The sequence below is a fragment of the Drosophila melanogaster genome, chromosome 3R (assembly GCF_000001215.4).
Source record: "Drosophila melanogaster chromosome 3R".
Taxonomy (NCBI): Eukaryota; Metazoa; Arthropoda; class Insecta; order Diptera; family Drosophilidae; genus Drosophila; species Drosophila melanogaster.
The window spans coordinates 9,986,883-10,004,503 of NT_033777.3; the positions used below are offsets into that span (position 1 = coordinate 9,986,883).

Genomic DNA, 17,621 nt, shown 5'->3' on the forward strand with positions numbered 1-17,621 from the left:
TTTCGATTTTCCAGGCAAGGACGCGGCGGTAGCCACTATAACCATCTAGCGCAGTCGCACGGACGCACCATCAGTGGCAGCAACATCCCGAGCACCCACCAGCAGCAGCTGCAGAACAACAACACCAGCTGCATCCCCACTTCGCACCTAGCCCACCACAACTACACATGCCCGGCGGCGACGGCGACAGTGGGCAGCTACTCCTCCACGGGGACGGGGTCGGTGGCGGCCAGTTCATCAGCCTCGCCGATCGGCAAGCACGCTCGCTCGTCGTCCTCCCGTCCGACCCACTCGGTAGCGCCATATCCATCGCCGACGTACGTCCAGCAACAGCAGCACCACCAACACACGCACCACCACAATTACGCCGGCAGCAGCGGCAGCAGCAACAGCAGCAGCAGCAGCAGTCCAGTGATCCACAGCAATAGCAGTGCCAACAACATGCTGCAGCAGCTGTCGCAGCAGAACGTCACAGTGACGGCGCACCACAGCCAGCAGCAGCAGCAACTGCAGCAGCAGCAACACCACCAGCAGCAGCAGCAACACAGCCACCAACAGCAGCAGCAACATCTCCTGTCCAGTGTGACGATCACGCCCAATTTCCATCCGGCGCAGCAGCAGCACCACCACCAACCGATGCGCGGCCACCAGCAGCAGCATCCACAGACAACTGCCGGCAACATGGTTGCCCAAAACAACAGTAACAACCACAGCAACGGAAGCAATCCGCTGCAGCAGCAACAGCACATGGCGCAACAGGTAGCCGTCAAGCATACGCCCCATTCGCCCGGCAAGAGGACGCGTGGCGAGAACAAAAAGTGCCGCAAGGTGTACGGCATGGAGAAACGCGACCAGTGGTGCACCCAGTGCCGGTGGAAGAAGGCGTGCAGTCGCTTCGGCGACTGAAAGCGACAGAAGTCGTCGACGGAGGCGGCAAACCAGGCGTCGGCGCACCAGTCCAAGGCAGCAACAGCAGCATCATCAGCAGCATTATCATCATCAGCATCAGCAACAGCAACACCCAACCCAGAAGCAATATCAGCAACTCCCAGCCCGGCAGCAACATCCTCAACGTCCTCTAAAATGACCACCACAGTGGTGCGTTTGGCGGCCGAGGTGGCTGCCGGCAAGCAGCTACCCTCGTCGTTGACCATCAAAACCAACAAGCGCTACGGTGGCCCGGTGCAGCAGCAGCAACAACAACCGCATCCGTATGCGGTCACCGCCAACAGCAACACAATTAGCAATCGGCCGGTGCGTATACGCAGTGTGGCCACCTCGGTGATTGTGGCGCCCATTGCCTGCGCAGCAACGACGACGAACACCACTCCCAGCCACATGGAGGACACGGATGCTGACGAGGATGCTGACGAGGAGCTAGAGGAGATGGAGCAGGAGGATCAGGAGCAGGTGGATCCGGAGGCGCTCGAGGATCAGGAGGAGGCACAGGTGGCTGCTGCCAACGGCCTGCTGGCCTGGAGCCGAGCAGCCGCCAATCAGCAGCAGGCGCAGGCTGTGCTGATGCAGGGCTAAGTCCACCTGAGCCGCCACCGAGTGCACCGATAGCTTGCTGACTCCTGGATGGCTGTCGGTGGCAGCTGTTGCCACCCCGAGGACACAAAACGCAAAAATGCAAATGAAAAATGGTCTCTTCTTATTTACTCTGCATTGAATTGTGCACCTTAAACACGTAACGGTATCTCTTTTGTTGTTGTGCAGGTGTTTGCCAACTGCCGTGCAAATGTTGCTGACATTTGCGCCCGGGCAACATTTGCAATCTACAATAATCTAATTATTATTATTATAATTATTATTATTACTATTATTGCAGTGCGTAAATATACATATACATATACATATTTATTTCTAAAATGACTTTGTTAATTCTTATGTTAAAAAGCTGAAAAGCAGTTGGCAACTTTTTATATACACAAAATGCGAAAGCAACAAACAGTTAAAATACGTATGCCAGCTGTTTTTTCATAAAACATAACAAAAAAATGCAAAAGAAAAAATAGCAAAAACAAAAAAAATATTTAAAGCAAATATACATTTGATTTTTTTTAATTGTAAGAACTCTAGTAAATTTTTTTCTAGTATTAAGTGCAATTTCTGTTCTACTTCTCGCTCTAAACAAAGAAAACAAAACGAAATGATATGAAATGTAAGAAAACGAAGCAAACCAACTCAAACAAACAAACAAACAAATCAAAATGAAACAATCGGAGGTGCTGCAGAAATCACTTTGCTTGGAATTCACATTGATGTACGTAAGAATTCATCACGAAGTGGTTTCTGTGTTGCCTCCGATTGAAAGCAGAATATTCAAATGAAAACCTAAAAATATGCATATTAAATATTCAAGGCGTTGCATCTACACATTAAATAGGCATAAACGAAAAAAATAGTTAAATTACTTGCATAATCACATGTAACTCAAATCCAAGAGCCGTTTAAACAATTTGTAAGTGTGTGTGTTAAGCGCTAAGAGTTAAGTATTAATCGACTTCATGCATACGAGCGGCAATAGATGGACACACAGCTAAATAATCTAGTTAATTAAGCACCCAGCCACCACAGACCCACCCACAACCAAGTACCCAAAAGCCCAAACTCTCAAACAACTCTATAGAACAATTACCCCTCAACCCGAAGACCCGACATCCCGAGATCCAAAAACCACGATAATGTAACATATAGACGTACGAGCAACTTAAACTTAAACGTAGTGAATTTTAAAAACAAACAAACAAACCAAGCAAACAAACAAGCAAACAGACAGACAGACAGGCCGACAGACAAACAGATGGATTGTGAGGTAGATCTTATCCTTATCGAGAATCGTCGAAATTTCAATTGGAGCCAGAAGGAAAACACTTTAAAACATGTTCAAATTTTTAATAAATTGTTAAGTTGATATTTTCTAAAAACACACAAAAACGAAAAATGAGCTAAATTTGTCTATTAATTAATTTGTAATGAACTTATGACTAAAAACTAAGATTTAAAACAAAAAACAAAAACTTTTTGCGTTGTGCAACTGTTGTGAATTGTTCAAATTACGGTATACACATACAAACAATGACGTCACAAAGGACCCAGCGAGGTTTGCGAGGATATAAGCAGATGTAGCCCATCTAGGGATAGCTACGCATTGAGATTGAAGAGCAGGAGAATTTACGAATGAAGAAATGAAAATACACAAGGAATTCTTAACCAAATTGGAAGTACAAACTAAAGTCTAGAATATGTAAATATAGAACCCTCAATACACACACTTAACGAACGGAAGTAAAAGGGAATACGAAGCGGAAGTGCAATGGGGGAACCCACGAAAAAATAATGTTGATGGGAGAGGAGGAGCGGAGGGAAAATTGAGCTTAGGCGGCAGCAGCTTTAAAAATATTTCAAAATGAAAATGAAAAGTTAGGGAGAGCGGGAAAATTGAAAGATAAAGCGGAAGCAGAAGCGAATGCAAAACCGTAAGGAGAAAGTAAAACACGAAAGCGAAAATTTCATTGAAATTGTTTGCCGTGATTTGAATGAAATTCATAATGGTGGCCATTTTTGTGTAATGCGAAAAAGTTTAACAACATTTTTTACACTTGTATTTCGTTTTTATTAACTATAAGTTTAACAAAACAACAACAACAACAACAACAAGAACGATTGTAAGCAAACGGAGTAAAATGCAACTGAAAACGGAGAAAATGCAATACATTTTACTTATTTTTGTCTGTCGCCCCAGGACGGCGTCTATTCTTTATTACGAATTATGATTACGAGTATGATTATTGTCATCATTTTTATTGTTTTTCTTGCTAATTTTCGTGCACCACACACAAACACCCCACACAAGCGTAGTTAAGTGCGCACACTCGATCTATTTCGTTGCGTTCTGGAAATTATTTAAACTTAAGTGATATTTTTAAACAAACAAACAAAACAAAGATGCAAGAGGAAAGAAAACTATCCATTATTATATAATTATCGCTAATATTTCTTACTATTTTATGTGTACGATTACCAAGATATCACGAAAAGAGCAAGAAATACATGGCAGGCAAAGTCCCTCGATCGGAATATCCTCAAAATTCCGATCGGAGATTAGAACTGGCCCGGAAAACAAACGGAAAGTGACAACGGATGAAGCAAAATGAAAATGCTTACACAAGATGAAAGATGAAGATTTATGGAGGAAAATATCAGAAATAATCCATCGAACATGAATTCTAGATTCATTCAATAGCGAGAAATAATATTTCTTTTTAATTTTTATCTTGAAAAGAATACCACACAACAACAACAAGAACACCCATTTTATTAAAAAATATACAATTGTTATTTATAATTAAACAAAACAAAAACGAACCACTTTGTTTTTATTATGATTTCACATTTTCACCTTGGTTACCTTGGTTTCACCTATTCAGTTATTATTCGTTCATTTGGGAGCGAAAGTTTTCCGCACTCACGGAAACTCCAGCCGCAATCCCCTTTATAAGAAGAATGCATTTCTCGAACAGACACGGTTTCTCCCAGGGTCTCAGACGTAGAACAGATGGTATCGATACAAATTGTAAAACTTTCTACTGGATCGATTGGTATTCCGTTGATAGAATGGAGCCAGAAACAGAAACAGTTGCTAGATCCTTATGATCTTATGTTGGATTATTCTTTCCGCTGGTCTAGGATGTACAGAGAAGCAGTGCTTACATAACAACAGATCGATGTGTTTATCTCTTAACTAGCTATATAGTTATTATCGGGCATATTTGCCAACGTGTACGTCTAAGCAGCATATGCATGTACAATAGATGGAAACTTATGATATTTCATCGGATATTTATCGTCGTTATTGATGTGTAAACATAAAATTAACTCTAAGCTAAGATGGACTCGGAGTAGTCCCTTAAGGAGGATCGAGTTCGGTTTAAATTAGAAATCTCACGGCAGCTGGCGGCCGGATCCGGATGAAGATTCGGATCTGGCGCAGCGAATGCTGGTTCAGCGCGGTATGTTGCATCCACTAAACGATAACTAAGTAATTATACTTGATACATTATATACATATACAGTACATTTAGGTGTGTAGCTAGGGGCAAAGTGTCTGAGCGATTTTTGAGCGAATCGGACCGTGGACTTTGGACTTTGGAACTCCGCACGGGCATATCTAAGTTATATCCGTGAGAGTTCGCTTCCGGTTCCGGGCAGAATCGAAGCTCAGCGACCGTGGCTGCGGCCTGCGCGTCTTTGTGTGTGTGTTGGTGTTCATTTTTTGGATAATTGGAAAGCGAAATTAGTTTTAAAACAAAATTGCATTCAATATAAGGCTGATTTATTTGACTTGTTCATTTTGATATATACACTCAAGCACAACACACTCAAACACACACACACTTACAAACACTCACACACCGAAAACACACACGCACACTCACGCATATCAGCCAGGCAGCTAACGGTGCTAGACATTGAATTCCATTTAAGATTAAGTGCATTAAGTCGGTTAGTTTAGTGAGTATCCAGCAAAAGACTTGCGCATCGTTTATTTGGCTGCGTTTTCACGAATCCATTCACTTCAATCCATTCACCCACTCGCATTTATCCATTTCATAGTCGAGAATCGAACAGAAGCGGGCAAAAGAAGCTATATCCTGGGGATCTTGCGTATTTCGTAGCATACCTCAGGGGGCTGAGGTGAGAAGTTGTTGGACGGAAACGGAAACAAGTGCTCTACACTGCCAGCAACGAAAATCCGCATCTGAATCACCACATTCTGCTTAAGGAACACACGAATTCGAGGAAGCAATAAGCTGTTTATACAATCAAATACCCTGTAATCATGTATCATGCACACATTAGAGCATTCTTGTGAACTGACTGATACTTCAAACCAAAAAAGAAAAAAAGAAAAAAAAACAAGAAACCAAAATAGAAGGCGAGATTATGTATAGGGAATATCACGAATATCAGACGTGATATCATCTAACATAAGCCGCTTAAAGTTAAGCGAGAAATCATAATTTCAATAATAGGTTTTAAATAAGTTTTTCTACCCAAGAGTTGTTGTAACTTTTTTACAATTTAAAATTTAAATTTATGATAATTGGCAGGACAATTGTTTTGATAACTGAAAATGGCGCAAGCATAAGGATGAGAATTTCGGCCGAAATTGTACTCAATTATATTGCATTGATTATTGGCTGGCAACTGAAACCACTAGATGTCTTCAAAAAAGATTGGCTAAATGCATCCTTGATTTCGAAAAGACTTTTTCTTCGGGTGGGCAGACGCCCCCCCACTGAATATTTATGGGTTAACGCAGTAGAGCCCATGGTGTCGTGGAAATTAAAAATTAAATCTAAACATTTAACAATTACTATGTAACATTAACAATAATCGGCTTAGTTGGGATAACTGAGAACTTTACTAGGATCTAGGCGATATGAGAGATGAACGTTGAAGGACTTGACGCGACTTGATTATAATTAGACGCTCCCACTTCCCCCCGTTCCCACCACATTTGTATTTGTATCCGTATTTGTATGTCTAGCATTAGGGGCATCCCCCAGCACACACGCACACGCATACACACCCACACACACACACACAACCATTCATCATCACCTTGAACTTTTCGTGTTTTTATGTGTAGTTCGTAAGCGATGAATGAGCACGAGATGAATCTATGATATAATATACTTGTTGTTGTGTCCACAATCTATAGGATTAGCCTACCCGAAATCAGATCGATGCATCCTTGTTTTGTTTACCTTGTTGACTTGTTTGCTGTTACGAATATCTATCGATTCTATTATCCCCACTGTGTACTTAACTCGGTTCTGCTTGGACTGGCCAGCTAGTTGAACTGGCGAAGTCGGCGAAGTTAGGCTAGAGCATAATTTAAAGGCAGGCGACGGTCGCCAGGATCGCCGTGCCGCCACTGATCACCACATAACAAGGTACAAAAGAGGGGCAATTGGGGCGGCATTCAGCCCCTGCCACGCCCATTAGCCAAAGGGGCGCAATTAGGCCTGGAGCAGGTGAAAATTGAGCAGAGAAGCACACAGACGACACAGAAACGGAAACAGAAAAAGAAACAGATTCATAAAACAGATTTAAATACAATTACGAACTAGCGTAACGGAGTTTTGCATTTCCAAACGAATACAATATGAAACCAAGTAAATAACCAGCAACTAAGTGTCGTGTATATTCCATGTTAAAAATACAGCCACTGTGCTGCATATAAGCATATAATTATACATGTATACAGTATAAATATATATATATATATATATTTAACCATATGCATACTTATATCTAACCGAAATTATGAATAGCGAACGAGAACAAGAGCAAGAAATCCCTTCAGATGGCAATGATTGTTCATATACCCTAGATAAATAGTTGTGCATTAATCAATCGTACAGTTGTCTCAATGTGAAAAGCTTAAGTCCACACCGAAACTAATGTAATAGCAGCTAAAACTCGAGGACCCGAGGACCCCCCTCTAAGAAACCCAATCACTGGTGACCCCACAACCAAACGTGGTGACCCCGAAACTTAAGAAAATAAAATACATAACGAATATCCGTAATACAGAGCAGCAGAGATGTTTAACACTTCAATTAAACATTGGTGAGAATCGAGTACCTACAAAACTGAAAGAGATAGAGAAGCGCAAACACACGCACACACATCCTGCACATCCTGTGGCGGACTAGTGTGCGTGCGGGGCGACTATATTTTTTGCAAAGCAAATTGTGCAGCAAATGCAACCGAAACTAACGGATAACGTTTTACGCGCGAACATTTTTAGACATACAAAAAGTAAATCGAGAAAGGCAATATGAAGCGAGGGGAACACACACACAAACTACAGATCATAAATAGATATATTTTGCGTCTTTATATACAGGAAAACGGCATATTTGTATATTTACACTCAATGTACAGATCGAAGCTACGAATCACAGCAGCTAGGGATATATAGGAATACTTTAGTACTTGTTGCTCGGTTGGCTTTTTATGCTTCATGTTAACTCCGAACCCAGATCAGCCCATTATGCCATTATCCATTAACCACGGCGCGTCGGCTAGGACCGGCACGTTTTCCACTCGGTGTACTGTCCACGGAACACTGATCTGCATATGTACGTATACCTAAGGACCCATCACACTCCATCACACCGAAGCATTGACTCTAACACCAATCACGCTATATGGGAAGTCCCACGAAATAAAATCATTTTCAAAACTATTTTAAGCGAATGCAAACCTACAACAAAGAAAAAGCAAGAAACTCTAAATCATTTCAAGCAACGTGTTTATGAATGTTGATTTTAAACAATAAATCGAAATCAGAATGAATAAATCATAAACAACTAATTGTATGGAATAAGTTAAACAAAATAAAAATTCTATGATAATATAATAAAAACAGAAAAGACAAGAGCAAAATGATACTTTCAAAACTAAACATTTGTGTTTTTATTACATCACTTTTTGTGAACATTTGTGTTTTTATTACATCACTTTTTGTTTAAGGAACTCACTGGTGACCTTTCACATGGCGATCCCAAAGGAAATGTTTCTTAAAAACGACCTTAAAATTGTAAGTATATATGTAATATTTGCGGTAGGTTGATTAGACCATCAGTTGGTTATCGAAATATAGTCGGATTGCACCATGTAGAGCACGTGGACCAGGATGAGTGATGCACTCCGGAAAGCCAAAGAGCGATTTATGCGAAATACGCCAAAGATAGTGACGTGCGTGTGCTGCCAAGTCAATTGCAGCGACAGCCATTCGATCTGTAAAACTCACGGTATTATAGTATTTGGATTGGAACGCCAGGATACTCACACTTCGTTCCAGGTTCACGCTTTTCTTGTGGGATATTTTCAAGATATCCCTGGTCACCTCCACTAATGATCCTGTTGTGCTGGTCATGCTATTCACCAAGAGAGAGAGCATCAATGGTTGGATACAGGTAATGAAAGAGAAAACCAGGTACACAAGCTCAACGTCCTGCAATCCATTACCGATAACGAAGCGTACCAAAAGATATCCCGCCACAATGCCACTCCAAAGATTGCGTGCCATGTAGGCGAGAGTGACATACCTGAAGATGGAACACACTTCTGAGGTTAAATCAATTAAGCACTGAAACCTGGTGTGCAGCCTCTCAATCTCCCATAAATTGAAGGCGACCGTTGATAACTGCCGATTCAGGAGTACCATCTTCAGACCCGACTGCAAACTCCACCAACAGCGGGTTATCTCAGCTAGGATGGCGAACAGCAGGTAGTTCATGGAAAAGATCATGCACTCCGGCAGGAAGCAATTGCAGGGATGATTGAACCCCATCCTGGCGCTAAGCGTAAACGTGGCCAAATGGATGCTGAGACGAAGGATCAGAAGAACGGTGAGTGCGAACAACAAGTAGTCAATGGAATTCTGTTTACTCCTTGGCACCCTGTATCCCATGTGCCTGCTCAGATCCCTTTGATGCTTCAGCTCCTTCAGAACTGCAAGGATTCTATTTTGCCATTGGTAGCACGATCCCATGGAGCTAAGCAGCGCAAAGAAGACCAATGTAAAATATGTGAAAAAGTTAACAGTTATCAACGTGGAACTTTCGATATATTTAAAATGGTCCGTGAAATCAAACAGAAACTTTAACGTCAGGCTGATAACCGCGAAGTTGTGCAATAGACGGTACATAAAAAGGACGCGGTATCTGCGCAAATTTCCTGTCCCAATATCCGTATTGAAATCCAGGATTCCATTAAGGGCACAAAAGTAGCCCAGGCTGCGTTGAATAATTCTCCTTAGAGAAGCCATGACCCTGTTCACTAACTTTCCGCCAAGCAACTGGGCTTCAATCAGGCTATACATAAAGGTATTATTTATTAGGGCCTGTCATTTCGATTACCAAAGATAAAATCAGTTGGGAATACACCCCACGAAGAGCACTTGTTGCTTATAATTAATTGACTTTGGCCAGAACTCATCGATTTCTCTTGCCGCCTTCATATGGAATCATAATCGTGGTTGAAAGGGAAGCACAACGAAAGGGTTGAACTCATAATTTGGATAAAATGTACCAATATTGTTAACAATTTTAGTTTTTTCTTTGGTTTTTTATTCCTGATAAATCAGCTTTCAGCTCTGGGAGGGCAAACATTTTCCGCGTAACATCGACTGTCTGTCTGATCCACGAAGCCGAGCTCGACTATGCGATCCGATGCCAGTTCCATCGATCGGCTGCGGTATTTTAGCCCTCTGCTCAGCCAGCTTTAACTTCAGTTTGGCAGCAGCAATCACGCGAATCAGTTCGAAACAGTAGCGAGACGACCCCATACTATTCGCCATCCGTATCCGAGTCACTGCATCTGAAAAACTATGTGGAAAACGCTGGGGCTTGACGGTTGACGAATTTCAGAATAGTCATCACCTTGAGTGCAGATCATCAGCTGGGCTAATTGAATCGGGATCGCAAAAAAAGTGGAAAATAATGAACGGACTGCAATTGGGGGGATAGCGGATAAAGCTTGCCAATTTTTGTTGCTAAATAGCCGCGAACGCGACAATCAGAGTGCTAAGTGAGCTATCAATCAGTTCGGACCGAGGTCAGCTGCATTGTCATGGCTGGATTGGTGCTACTGTTCACCTGGCTGTTGGTCCACCTACTCCAGGTGGATGCCCACTATATACAAATTGACCATGAAGAATTTCGTGCCAGCGGCTTTCCGCATCCGCACTTTCCGCCGCCTCCGCTAACGCCGCTGGATCATCTACCTCAGGTGCTGGCCGCCAAGGAGCTGACTCCCGCCGAGGTGATGGTGGACCTGACCAACGACCTGACCCACCGCCTGCTCCACTACCATTCCATCCTGAACCGCAACAACTTCGCCTTCTCGCCCACTGCCTTGGTCAGTGTGCTGGTGGCTCTGTTCGAGGGTTCGGCCGGGAATACCGCCGAGGAACTGCGCCATGTCCTGCAGCTGCCCAACAACAGGGATGTGACCCGCGTGGGCTACCGCGACATCCATCGACGACTGCGGGTGAGATTGGATTCCACCAAGTAGGCCATTGTGGCAGCTGCTTTGAACTTAACCCATTGCCATGGGGGGTAATCCGCTCGAGAACGCCATCCAAATTAAGTGGCCACGCACATTTACACGCCTGGCTAAGCACCAGTCCGAAAGTGAGGTGGTTAGAATGGGGAGCACCAAGTGGTCATTGATAAAGAACAAAATGAAAAACCAGATATGCGTACTGACAAACAAATTGCCCCAGGCCCATGACCAAAGCTCAATCGATCTCCAATCTGGTTTCAATAGTTCGTCGACCCCATTGGATCGGTTAATCTCCCAAAAAACTAACCAGCATTTGTTCAAGTGAATAGATTTTTTAATTGTCCATCGTTGCGTACCTATTGCTGATCAGAATTTGGGTAATGAAATTGATCAGTAGGCTCGTTGGAGGGCTAACTTAATTTTAGAAATTTTTTTAATTAGCAGAGTCTAAATAACATATATATTTTACAACTTGGGACTCTATAAAGGACATACTCAGCATATATGCTAAATAATGATTGATAATCTAATGTTATAGATTTTTATTCTATTTTCCAGACTTACTTTTTTGGCTCCGACAATCCACTGAAAGGACTCAGCTTGAACAAGGGCAATGTCACTGTTCTCAAGGACTTTGAGACGGTTCTTATGTTTTACGGATATGACTTAAGTGTAGATATGCTCTCCTCCACACCAGCCAATCTCACATCAGATGCCGAGTTGGTCAACACCACAATGGCCAGCAATACGACGACCATGGAAATGGATGCGGAAACCACAACGTCAAAGGATGCGGAGAGCACAACAGAAGAGCCGGCCACAACAACCACAGAGCCGCCGGCGACGACAACGGCAGAGCCACCAACCACCACCACAGAGACTCCAGCGGAAACGGAGGCCACCACAGAAGCACCTGCTGCAACATCGGGTGAAGAGGAGGCCGCTGAGCCCGCTGGTGAGGATGAAGCAGCCGAGTTAGTGTCCGCTTTTGTAGCCGAGGAGGACTCCGAGCCTCTCTTGCGCATCCAGAAGGCTCGAGTCTCCAGATTGCCCACCAGCAAACTACAGGCGCCGCTAAAGCATTCGAATCCAATCACTCCCAAGCCCATTTACCTGCCCAGTGCGCGAACAGTGGCCATGCCAATGCCAATGATGGCTCGCCAGGTGGCGGAGCGAAAGCCACCAGGAACACGGCAAGTAATTTCTATTATAGCGCCATCCGTGCAACCAGCAAACATATCGGTGACTCGCAAGACGAAGACAGCACGATACAAGCGTCATGCGATACCAGCATACAAGGATCTGGATGCAAATCTCTTTCTGACCCTCTTCAATCCGCACACGCATGTCCCGCACCACCCGCTGCACTTTCCGCCGCCAGTGCCCGCTGCCTTTGCACCCATCACGAATGATTTTGAGCCACACTATATCGGAGAGGCGGCCGAGGGAAAGTCCAACTATAACACGGATGTGATCAGCCACGTATTCTACTTGGGCAATCAACAGGTGGTGCACACCACCTTCAAGGTATATAACGCAGTGCTGTACTACAAGTACTTTGAGCACCTGAAGATGAGCGTGCTGGAGTTGGAATTGGACACACCGGAGTACAACCTAATGATCCTGTTGCCCGACTACCACACGGATATTGTTGCAGCCGCCGCCTCCTTGAAACTGGGACCAACCCTTCGACTGATGCGGAAGCAGTTGAAGCCACGCTGGGTGCAAGCCATCATTCCAGATTTCAAGCTGCACGGCACCATGTTTTTGACAAACGACTTGCAGAATGTATGTATTCATTTGTAGAGTGCATTTTTGTGTTTTTATTGAGGTGTCTTTGGTTTTTGTGCTCTCTGTTGCAGATGGGAATGTAAGCATGGGTGTAATAGCTCCAGTTCCTGGCTTCATTTTACTTTCGTTGCAGCTGCGACGTATTCGAACCAAATCGCGCCGATTTCAGGCCCATGACTGAGGAGAAGGGCGTCTACGTGCGACACATTGAGCAATCCATAGACGTCACCATCCGTACGCATCCCATCAATCAGCTGAAGCGTAAGTGTCTCGCATTGCAGCACACCTGAATGGAATGGAGTGGAGGCATTGAGCCGCAACGCATTGCGAATGCCCAACCTAATGGTGTTGCAACAGTTGCAGCCTCTGCAACACGAGACAAAGTGCAATAAACACTTCCTTTTACTCTCTAGGCAACTACGGCGCCCAATCGAAGCCCATTCAGATCTCTGTGAATCATCCGTTTCTGTTTTTCATCGTCGATCGCGACTTGGACGTGGCTGTGATGTCGGGCCGCATACTGAATCCGCTGAACGTACGCATCCAATGAAGCACGACGAAGGTCGACTATCGAAAGTGATGAACCCTTTGTTCCCGGTGCCTACTAATACGAGATGTTAGCATTGCTTAGATTAAAATGTAAATATACGGGGGTGTCACGAGACTCTGGGCAGATGAAATTTGAATGGAAGTAAAGAAACTTCATACTTAAAATTATCATTAAATTAAACAACATTTGTTGAATATTTTATCTATATAATATTTTTAGAAAACACATCTCGTGACAACCCATTTAATGTAAGCTCACCCCATTAAAGTATAATCCTTAGTCTAACTAGTTCTGTGGGAAATCGGTTTTAGTACTGATACGTTCCAAACACTGTACAGACGCAAAAGAGACTGGTGTTGCTGAAGACCTCGGAGACGGAAGTGTCGCAGTCGCAATCCCAGCAGCAGCGCGAGTTGTAAGTGGCCCCCGCACCCAGCTCCTGGCCTAGCATCACCTGGACCACGTGCTTGTACCGCTTCACCAGGGAGCTGCTGGCTATCTGCTGGTTCACCTCGTCGGCGATCTCACTGGTCCACTTCTTGGCGACGTCCTTGTCATAGGTTTTGTCTTCAAATAGTGAAGTTGCTAGGCAACGCGCAGTATATTTATGGATTTTCACACTAACCTTTGAGTTTCTCGGCCATAACGTTGTTCATTATGCTCTTGATGGTGGGCAGGGGAAACATCTCCCCAAAGGCCGGTCGCATGCTATAGGCGGTGGGCTGGTCGCCGGGCTTTTCCGACTTTTCTTGATTTTCCAAACCATCGGCTGAGCCGGAGTGCAGACTTCCTGACGCCGACTTTTCCGACTTCCTATCCGCTGGGTTGGGCACTGTTAAAGTCTGGACGGATTTGGTTGTTTCCTCAGTGGACTGTTTGTCAGCCATCTTTTGTCAAATTCAGCGTAATTCCCTTTCAAAGTGTTTAAGAAAGCACCAAGAAAATCTTGGTTGCTATGTTTGTTTACTTATTGCTAGTGTTACCAGATGGTAAAATGGCTTTCCCGCCAATCCCTAATTGTCAGTCACCACGAATAACCGAACTTATTTGGTGTGGCCACTTTATAACAACGAAGTGTGGCACCTCTTTCATTTTCTGGATAATTTAAATTTATAATACGCGCCAATATTTTATGTGCGTCAAGTTAGCGTCGATGGCGGAATTTCCCCATTAAAGAACATTTCTTTAAGGACATTTAAGGAAAACTTCACGATAAAGTAGAACTATAAAATCGTCCTTAGGTTTCATAAAATCTTTATTCAATTCAAAATAAATCGAAAAGTTACATAATAAATTCGATAAATATGTTTTTATATATGCAGGTTATAAATAAAGTTACGCAATAATTTAAATGATTTCGTTAGTATACAGTTAATGGTTGCTTTCTCGCTTACATCGCTATGTGTAGGCTCTCGCATTTAGAAAATATTTGTGTGCATCTCTTTGTGTTCACTTTGATTTCGATTGGGGGCAAATGACATAATACATACATGGGTGTGCTGATCGGGAGGATGTGCGGAAGGTGCTTTGTCAAATAAATAATAATACACTCAAACGGTTTACATAGAAATCGACAAACAATCGCTAAGTGAAAATAACCTAAGAAAACTCAAATACACCATTTACATTTGCTCAAAATCACATACCCTTTGCACACGCTCACTACATTACATTAAATAAAAACACAACATATTGCATAGGACATACAAAAATCAGACAGATTTCAGTGGCAACGACTAACAAAACGTACAATTAGGTCGAATACGAAACTAAAGGTATTCGCAAAAACATTCGTAATCCCTACTTTTAAATTGCGAAATTAGTTTTTTGGTTTTGATTTCATCTCTGCCTGTTTTTACATTAACCTTGCGCGCTTCTCCCATATTAGTTAGGCTCTCTACTTATATAAATATTGAAATTGTTCTTAGCCAGCTTATCCACTTTGAATAGTTAGTTGCTCGTTTCGGTTACAGCTCACGGGTTTTAGTATTGTTAATTCTGTATATTCAGCTGCCTTTTTGGTACGCTCTCCCCTGTTCCCTTGTTTCATCTTAAGTATTTAGGCTCAACAGTCCATGCACCACTTCGCAGACCAGCAATCTCCAGGGAAAGTTGGCTATTCAAATCTGAAACAAGTGGTGTTGTCAATTTCAAATTTAAACATATAGGTCCTATTTACTCACGATCGATTCTTCGTGGTCATGCGGTTGTCCCGTCAGCTTAATGCCCGTTGCCTCGGCGGACGTGGATGCTGATCCCGCTGCCGTGAGGTCGAGCTGGGAGGCTGTGGGTCGTAGGGCGGCTCGCTTGGCGACAATTTCCAGCATCTCGTTGAGAATTGCTCCCTCGGCGGCCACATCGGCAGAGCTTTTGTCCAGTTCTGCAATGATGGAATTAAATATTATATCAAAGTTTTGAGAGGAAACTATAACACTCACTGTTGCAGGACAAGCGCAGATTGAGCTCTTCCTTCAGCTGGGCATGCCGATACTCCAGTTGCAGTTCCTGTTGCCTTATAGTCAGTTCCTCATCGCGTTTCCTAAAAACAAAATTACATTAGATTTGTTTATTATAGAGCTTCATTGATTAGCATACTTGAGTGCTGTGATGTTGCGCCAAATCTCCAAAAGTTCCTTAAGTAGCTTCTCGTCGTTGTCCTTTGTCGCATCCAGGCTGTAGAAGAGATTTCATTTAATGGGTATTCAAGGATATAGCCAGATCCTAGCACTCACTTTTCAATATTCTGCGCCTCGCCTCGCAAGGCCTTCTCAATAAGCACGCCGCGTGCCTCCAGATCCTTCAGTTGCACCTCGATCTCCTCCTGTTCCCGCTGAATCTCTTGAGCGATTCGCAATCGCTTGAGCTCAGCTTGTCGTGAAGCCTTCGATATGGCACGTTGCTTCTTATGCTCTCGTGTCTCGTTAGCGTAGCTCTCATCTGGGAAATAGGAAAGGGGATCAAATCAGGCCGTAACGTTTCCGCTTGTATGAATATTCAGTGGGTCGGGACAGGAAAAATGGGTGGACGGTATATGCAGACATAGAATGAGAAGAACAAACCATCGGATCTCTGATAATTCAGTGGAAGAGGCGGTATGGGTGGTGGTGTCTGGTCGTCCAGGGCACTGGGATGAGCTGCGGCCAGGTGGTGGGGCTTGTGTATATAGAGCTGCGGACTGGATGAAGAGAACGATTCGGGTTTCGGTTTCGCAGTGTTCGTTTGCTTTCGATAGCGACTGTTGTTCGTGGTGTTCAGATACTCTTGCGAGTGATTTTTCTGTGATGCGGATGTGGCTCCTGCTGGAGATGCTGCATTGCAGACCAGCATATCCTTGTCCTAGTATAGCATGGCGTTAGGAGGTATCAGAATATATATCGGTTTAAATGATTGAGTGTTTTTCAGAGGAGGAAAAAAAGAGGTCGAGAAAAACGTATGGAAAAATAAACAATATTCAAAATCTTATTAGAAACAGCTTGTTATTTACTAAAATATAGTACATGTAACGTGCAAAATGTCCAAAGGCAAAAAACTTAACACATAACTTTTATTGATTACCATAACCGGGAATCCAGGGAAACCAATCATGCAAAATATCCATTATGCTTAAATCATAAATAACACTTCTTAAACTAATTCCCATTAAACAAAAAGCTGCCAAGTACTTAAGCCATAAACACTTAAAGTTTAAAACACACAACTGAATATCCTTATGTCCGTAAGGTTTCCCTGAAACCCATGCGCTCCTAATAGATATTAAACTAAGAAAACATATATGTTATTTTTGAGGCAAAAGAAATAATTCAGCAGTCAATCTTAAATGTTAAGACTTAGATTACTTTTGCTGCAAAGGGTAAAAGAAAACAAAAAATAAAGTAAATGAAAAGAAATCATAAGAAAATTGTGGCAACTTTATTGTGTTAATAGGACAGCAAACAGACAAAAAGCCCACTCAGATGAAGAAATGTGCGATTAGATAAAAAATAAACCAAATGTAACGGATGCCAAATAATAAGACTAAGCTGTTGAGAGTGTAAGAAATTTGGAAAACTCGAAAGTGTGTGGTAAATAGAGTTTAGAATAGTTAAAAGTCCTTACACCAAAACCGAAATTCCTCAGATCAAAGCAAGACTGCAAAATGATTAAAAGAATTTCATATGTTATAAATGGCACACTTATTACACCAGACATC

At 43.0% G+C, this 17,621-nt stretch overlaps 6 protein-coding genes and 1 non-coding gene across 24 annotated transcripts in view; 4 read left to right on the forward strand and 3 right to left on the reverse strand.

The window, feature by feature from the left end:
* CG46467 (uncharacterized protein) overlaps positions 1-1,994 on the forward strand; it is a 114,196-nt gene extending 112,202 nt beyond the window's left edge. Inside the window, exon 7 of the mRNA NM_001382173.1 lies at positions 15-1,994. The gene's annotated coding sequence lies outside the window, so the exon portion shown is untranslated. The remainder of the gene's footprint in view (positions 1-14) is intronic.
* Glut4EF (Glucose transporter 4 enhancer factor) overlaps positions 1-8,482 on the forward strand; it is a 120,684-nt gene extending 112,202 nt beyond the window's left edge. For 3 of the 5 annotated variants that reach the window (NM_001275514.1, NM_001104264.4, NM_001038952.2), the window contains exon 7: positions 15-1,994. In NM_001275514.1, coding sequence (NP_001262443.1) covers positions 15-1,533 — 1,519 coding nt within the window. In that variant the 3' untranslated portion in view covers positions 1,534-1,994. Of the gene's footprint in view, positions 1-14 lie in introns of all 5 variants that reach the window. The other 2 variants (NM_001275515.1, NM_001260083.1) reach the window with 1 other exon arrangement.
* Positions 2,238-2,298, forward strand: mir-9371 (mir-9371 stem loop). The gene has a single exon (NR_144670.1). It is a non-coding gene; the product is annotated as a mir-9371 precursor RNA (primary transcript).
* Positions 8,483-8,661: 179 nt separating the features above from the next.
* Gr85a (Gustatory receptor 85a) lies at positions 8,662-9,907 on the reverse strand (the record flags this gene model as incomplete). Its single annotated transcript, NM_169314.1, has 2 exons — positions 8,662-8,820; positions 8,873-9,907. The coding sequence occupies 2 exons, from the start codon at positions 9,905-9,907 to the stop codon at positions 8,662-8,664; spliced, it is 1,194 nt and encodes a 397-aa protein (NP_731426.1).
* A 373-nt stretch (positions 9,908-10,280) lies between these two features.
* Spn85F (Serpin 85F) lies at positions 10,281-13,432 on the forward strand (the record flags this gene model as incomplete). The annotated part of the gene is made up of 5 exons (NM_141708.3): positions 10,281-11,076; positions 11,650-12,879; positions 12,954-12,961; positions 13,016-13,143; positions 13,296-13,432. Exons 1-5 carry the CDS (start codon positions 10,657-10,659, stop codon positions 13,430-13,432), a joined length of 1,923 nt encoding a protein of 640 aa, NP_649965.2. The 5' UTR covers positions 10,281-10,656.
* On the reverse strand, positions 12,889-14,394 carry CG5359 (uncharacterized protein). Of its 3 annotated transcripts, none has more exons than NM_001260084.2 (3): positions 14,058-14,394; positions 13,691-13,999; positions 12,889-13,483 (listed from the first exon to the last, which is right to left on the reverse strand). In NM_001260084.2, the coding sequence occupies exons 1-2, from the start codon at positions 14,317-14,319 to the stop codon at positions 13,740-13,742; spliced, it is 522 nt and encodes a 173-aa protein (NP_001247013.1). In that variant the 5' UTR covers positions 14,320-14,394; the 3' UTR covers positions 12,889-13,483; positions 13,691-13,739. The 3 variants fall into 3 exon arrangements, with proteins under 3 accessions (NP_001247013.1, NP_649966.1, NP_001163579.1); NM_141709.3 differs by having other exon boundaries at positions 12,889-13,486; NM_001170108.2 differs by lacking the exon at positions 12,889-13,483 and having other exon boundaries at positions 13,624-13,999.
* Positions 14,395-14,671: 277 nt separating this feature from the next.
* Positions 14,672-17,621, reverse strand: part of Mical (Molecule interacting with CasL) — a 41,342-nt gene continuing 38,392 nt past the window's right edge. For 9 of the 12 annotated variants that reach the window (NM_001260086.3, NM_176443.2, NM_176444.2 and 6 more), the window contains 7 exons: positions 17,528-17,560; positions 16,492-16,768; positions 16,165-16,369; positions 16,028-16,105; positions 15,871-15,971; positions 15,616-15,812; positions 14,672-15,558 (listed from right to left, as the gene is read on the reverse strand). In NM_001260086.3, coding sequence (NP_001247015.1) covers positions 15,553-15,558; positions 15,616-15,812; positions 15,871-15,971; positions 16,028-16,105; positions 16,165-16,369; positions 16,492-16,768; positions 17,528-17,560 — 897 coding nt within the window. In that variant the 3' untranslated portion in view covers positions 14,672-15,552. The remainder of the gene's footprint in view (positions 15,559-15,615; positions 15,813-15,870; positions 15,972-16,027; positions 16,106-16,164; positions 16,370-16,491; positions 16,769-17,527; positions 17,561-17,621) is intronic. The other 3 variants (NM_001260085.2, NM_001316574.1, NM_001316573.1) reach the window with 1 other exon arrangement.

Bases quoted from the DNA above. Each gene is read 5' to 3' on its own strand.
- CG5359 (NM_001260084.2), bottom strand. From the start codon at position 14,319: ATGGCTGACAAACAGTCCACTGAGGAAACAACCAAATCCGTCCAGACT. The intron at 14,000-14,057 runs GTTAGTGTGAAA...CACTATTTGAAG, and splicing joins TATGGCCGAGAAACTCAAAG to ACAAAACCTATGACAAGGAC.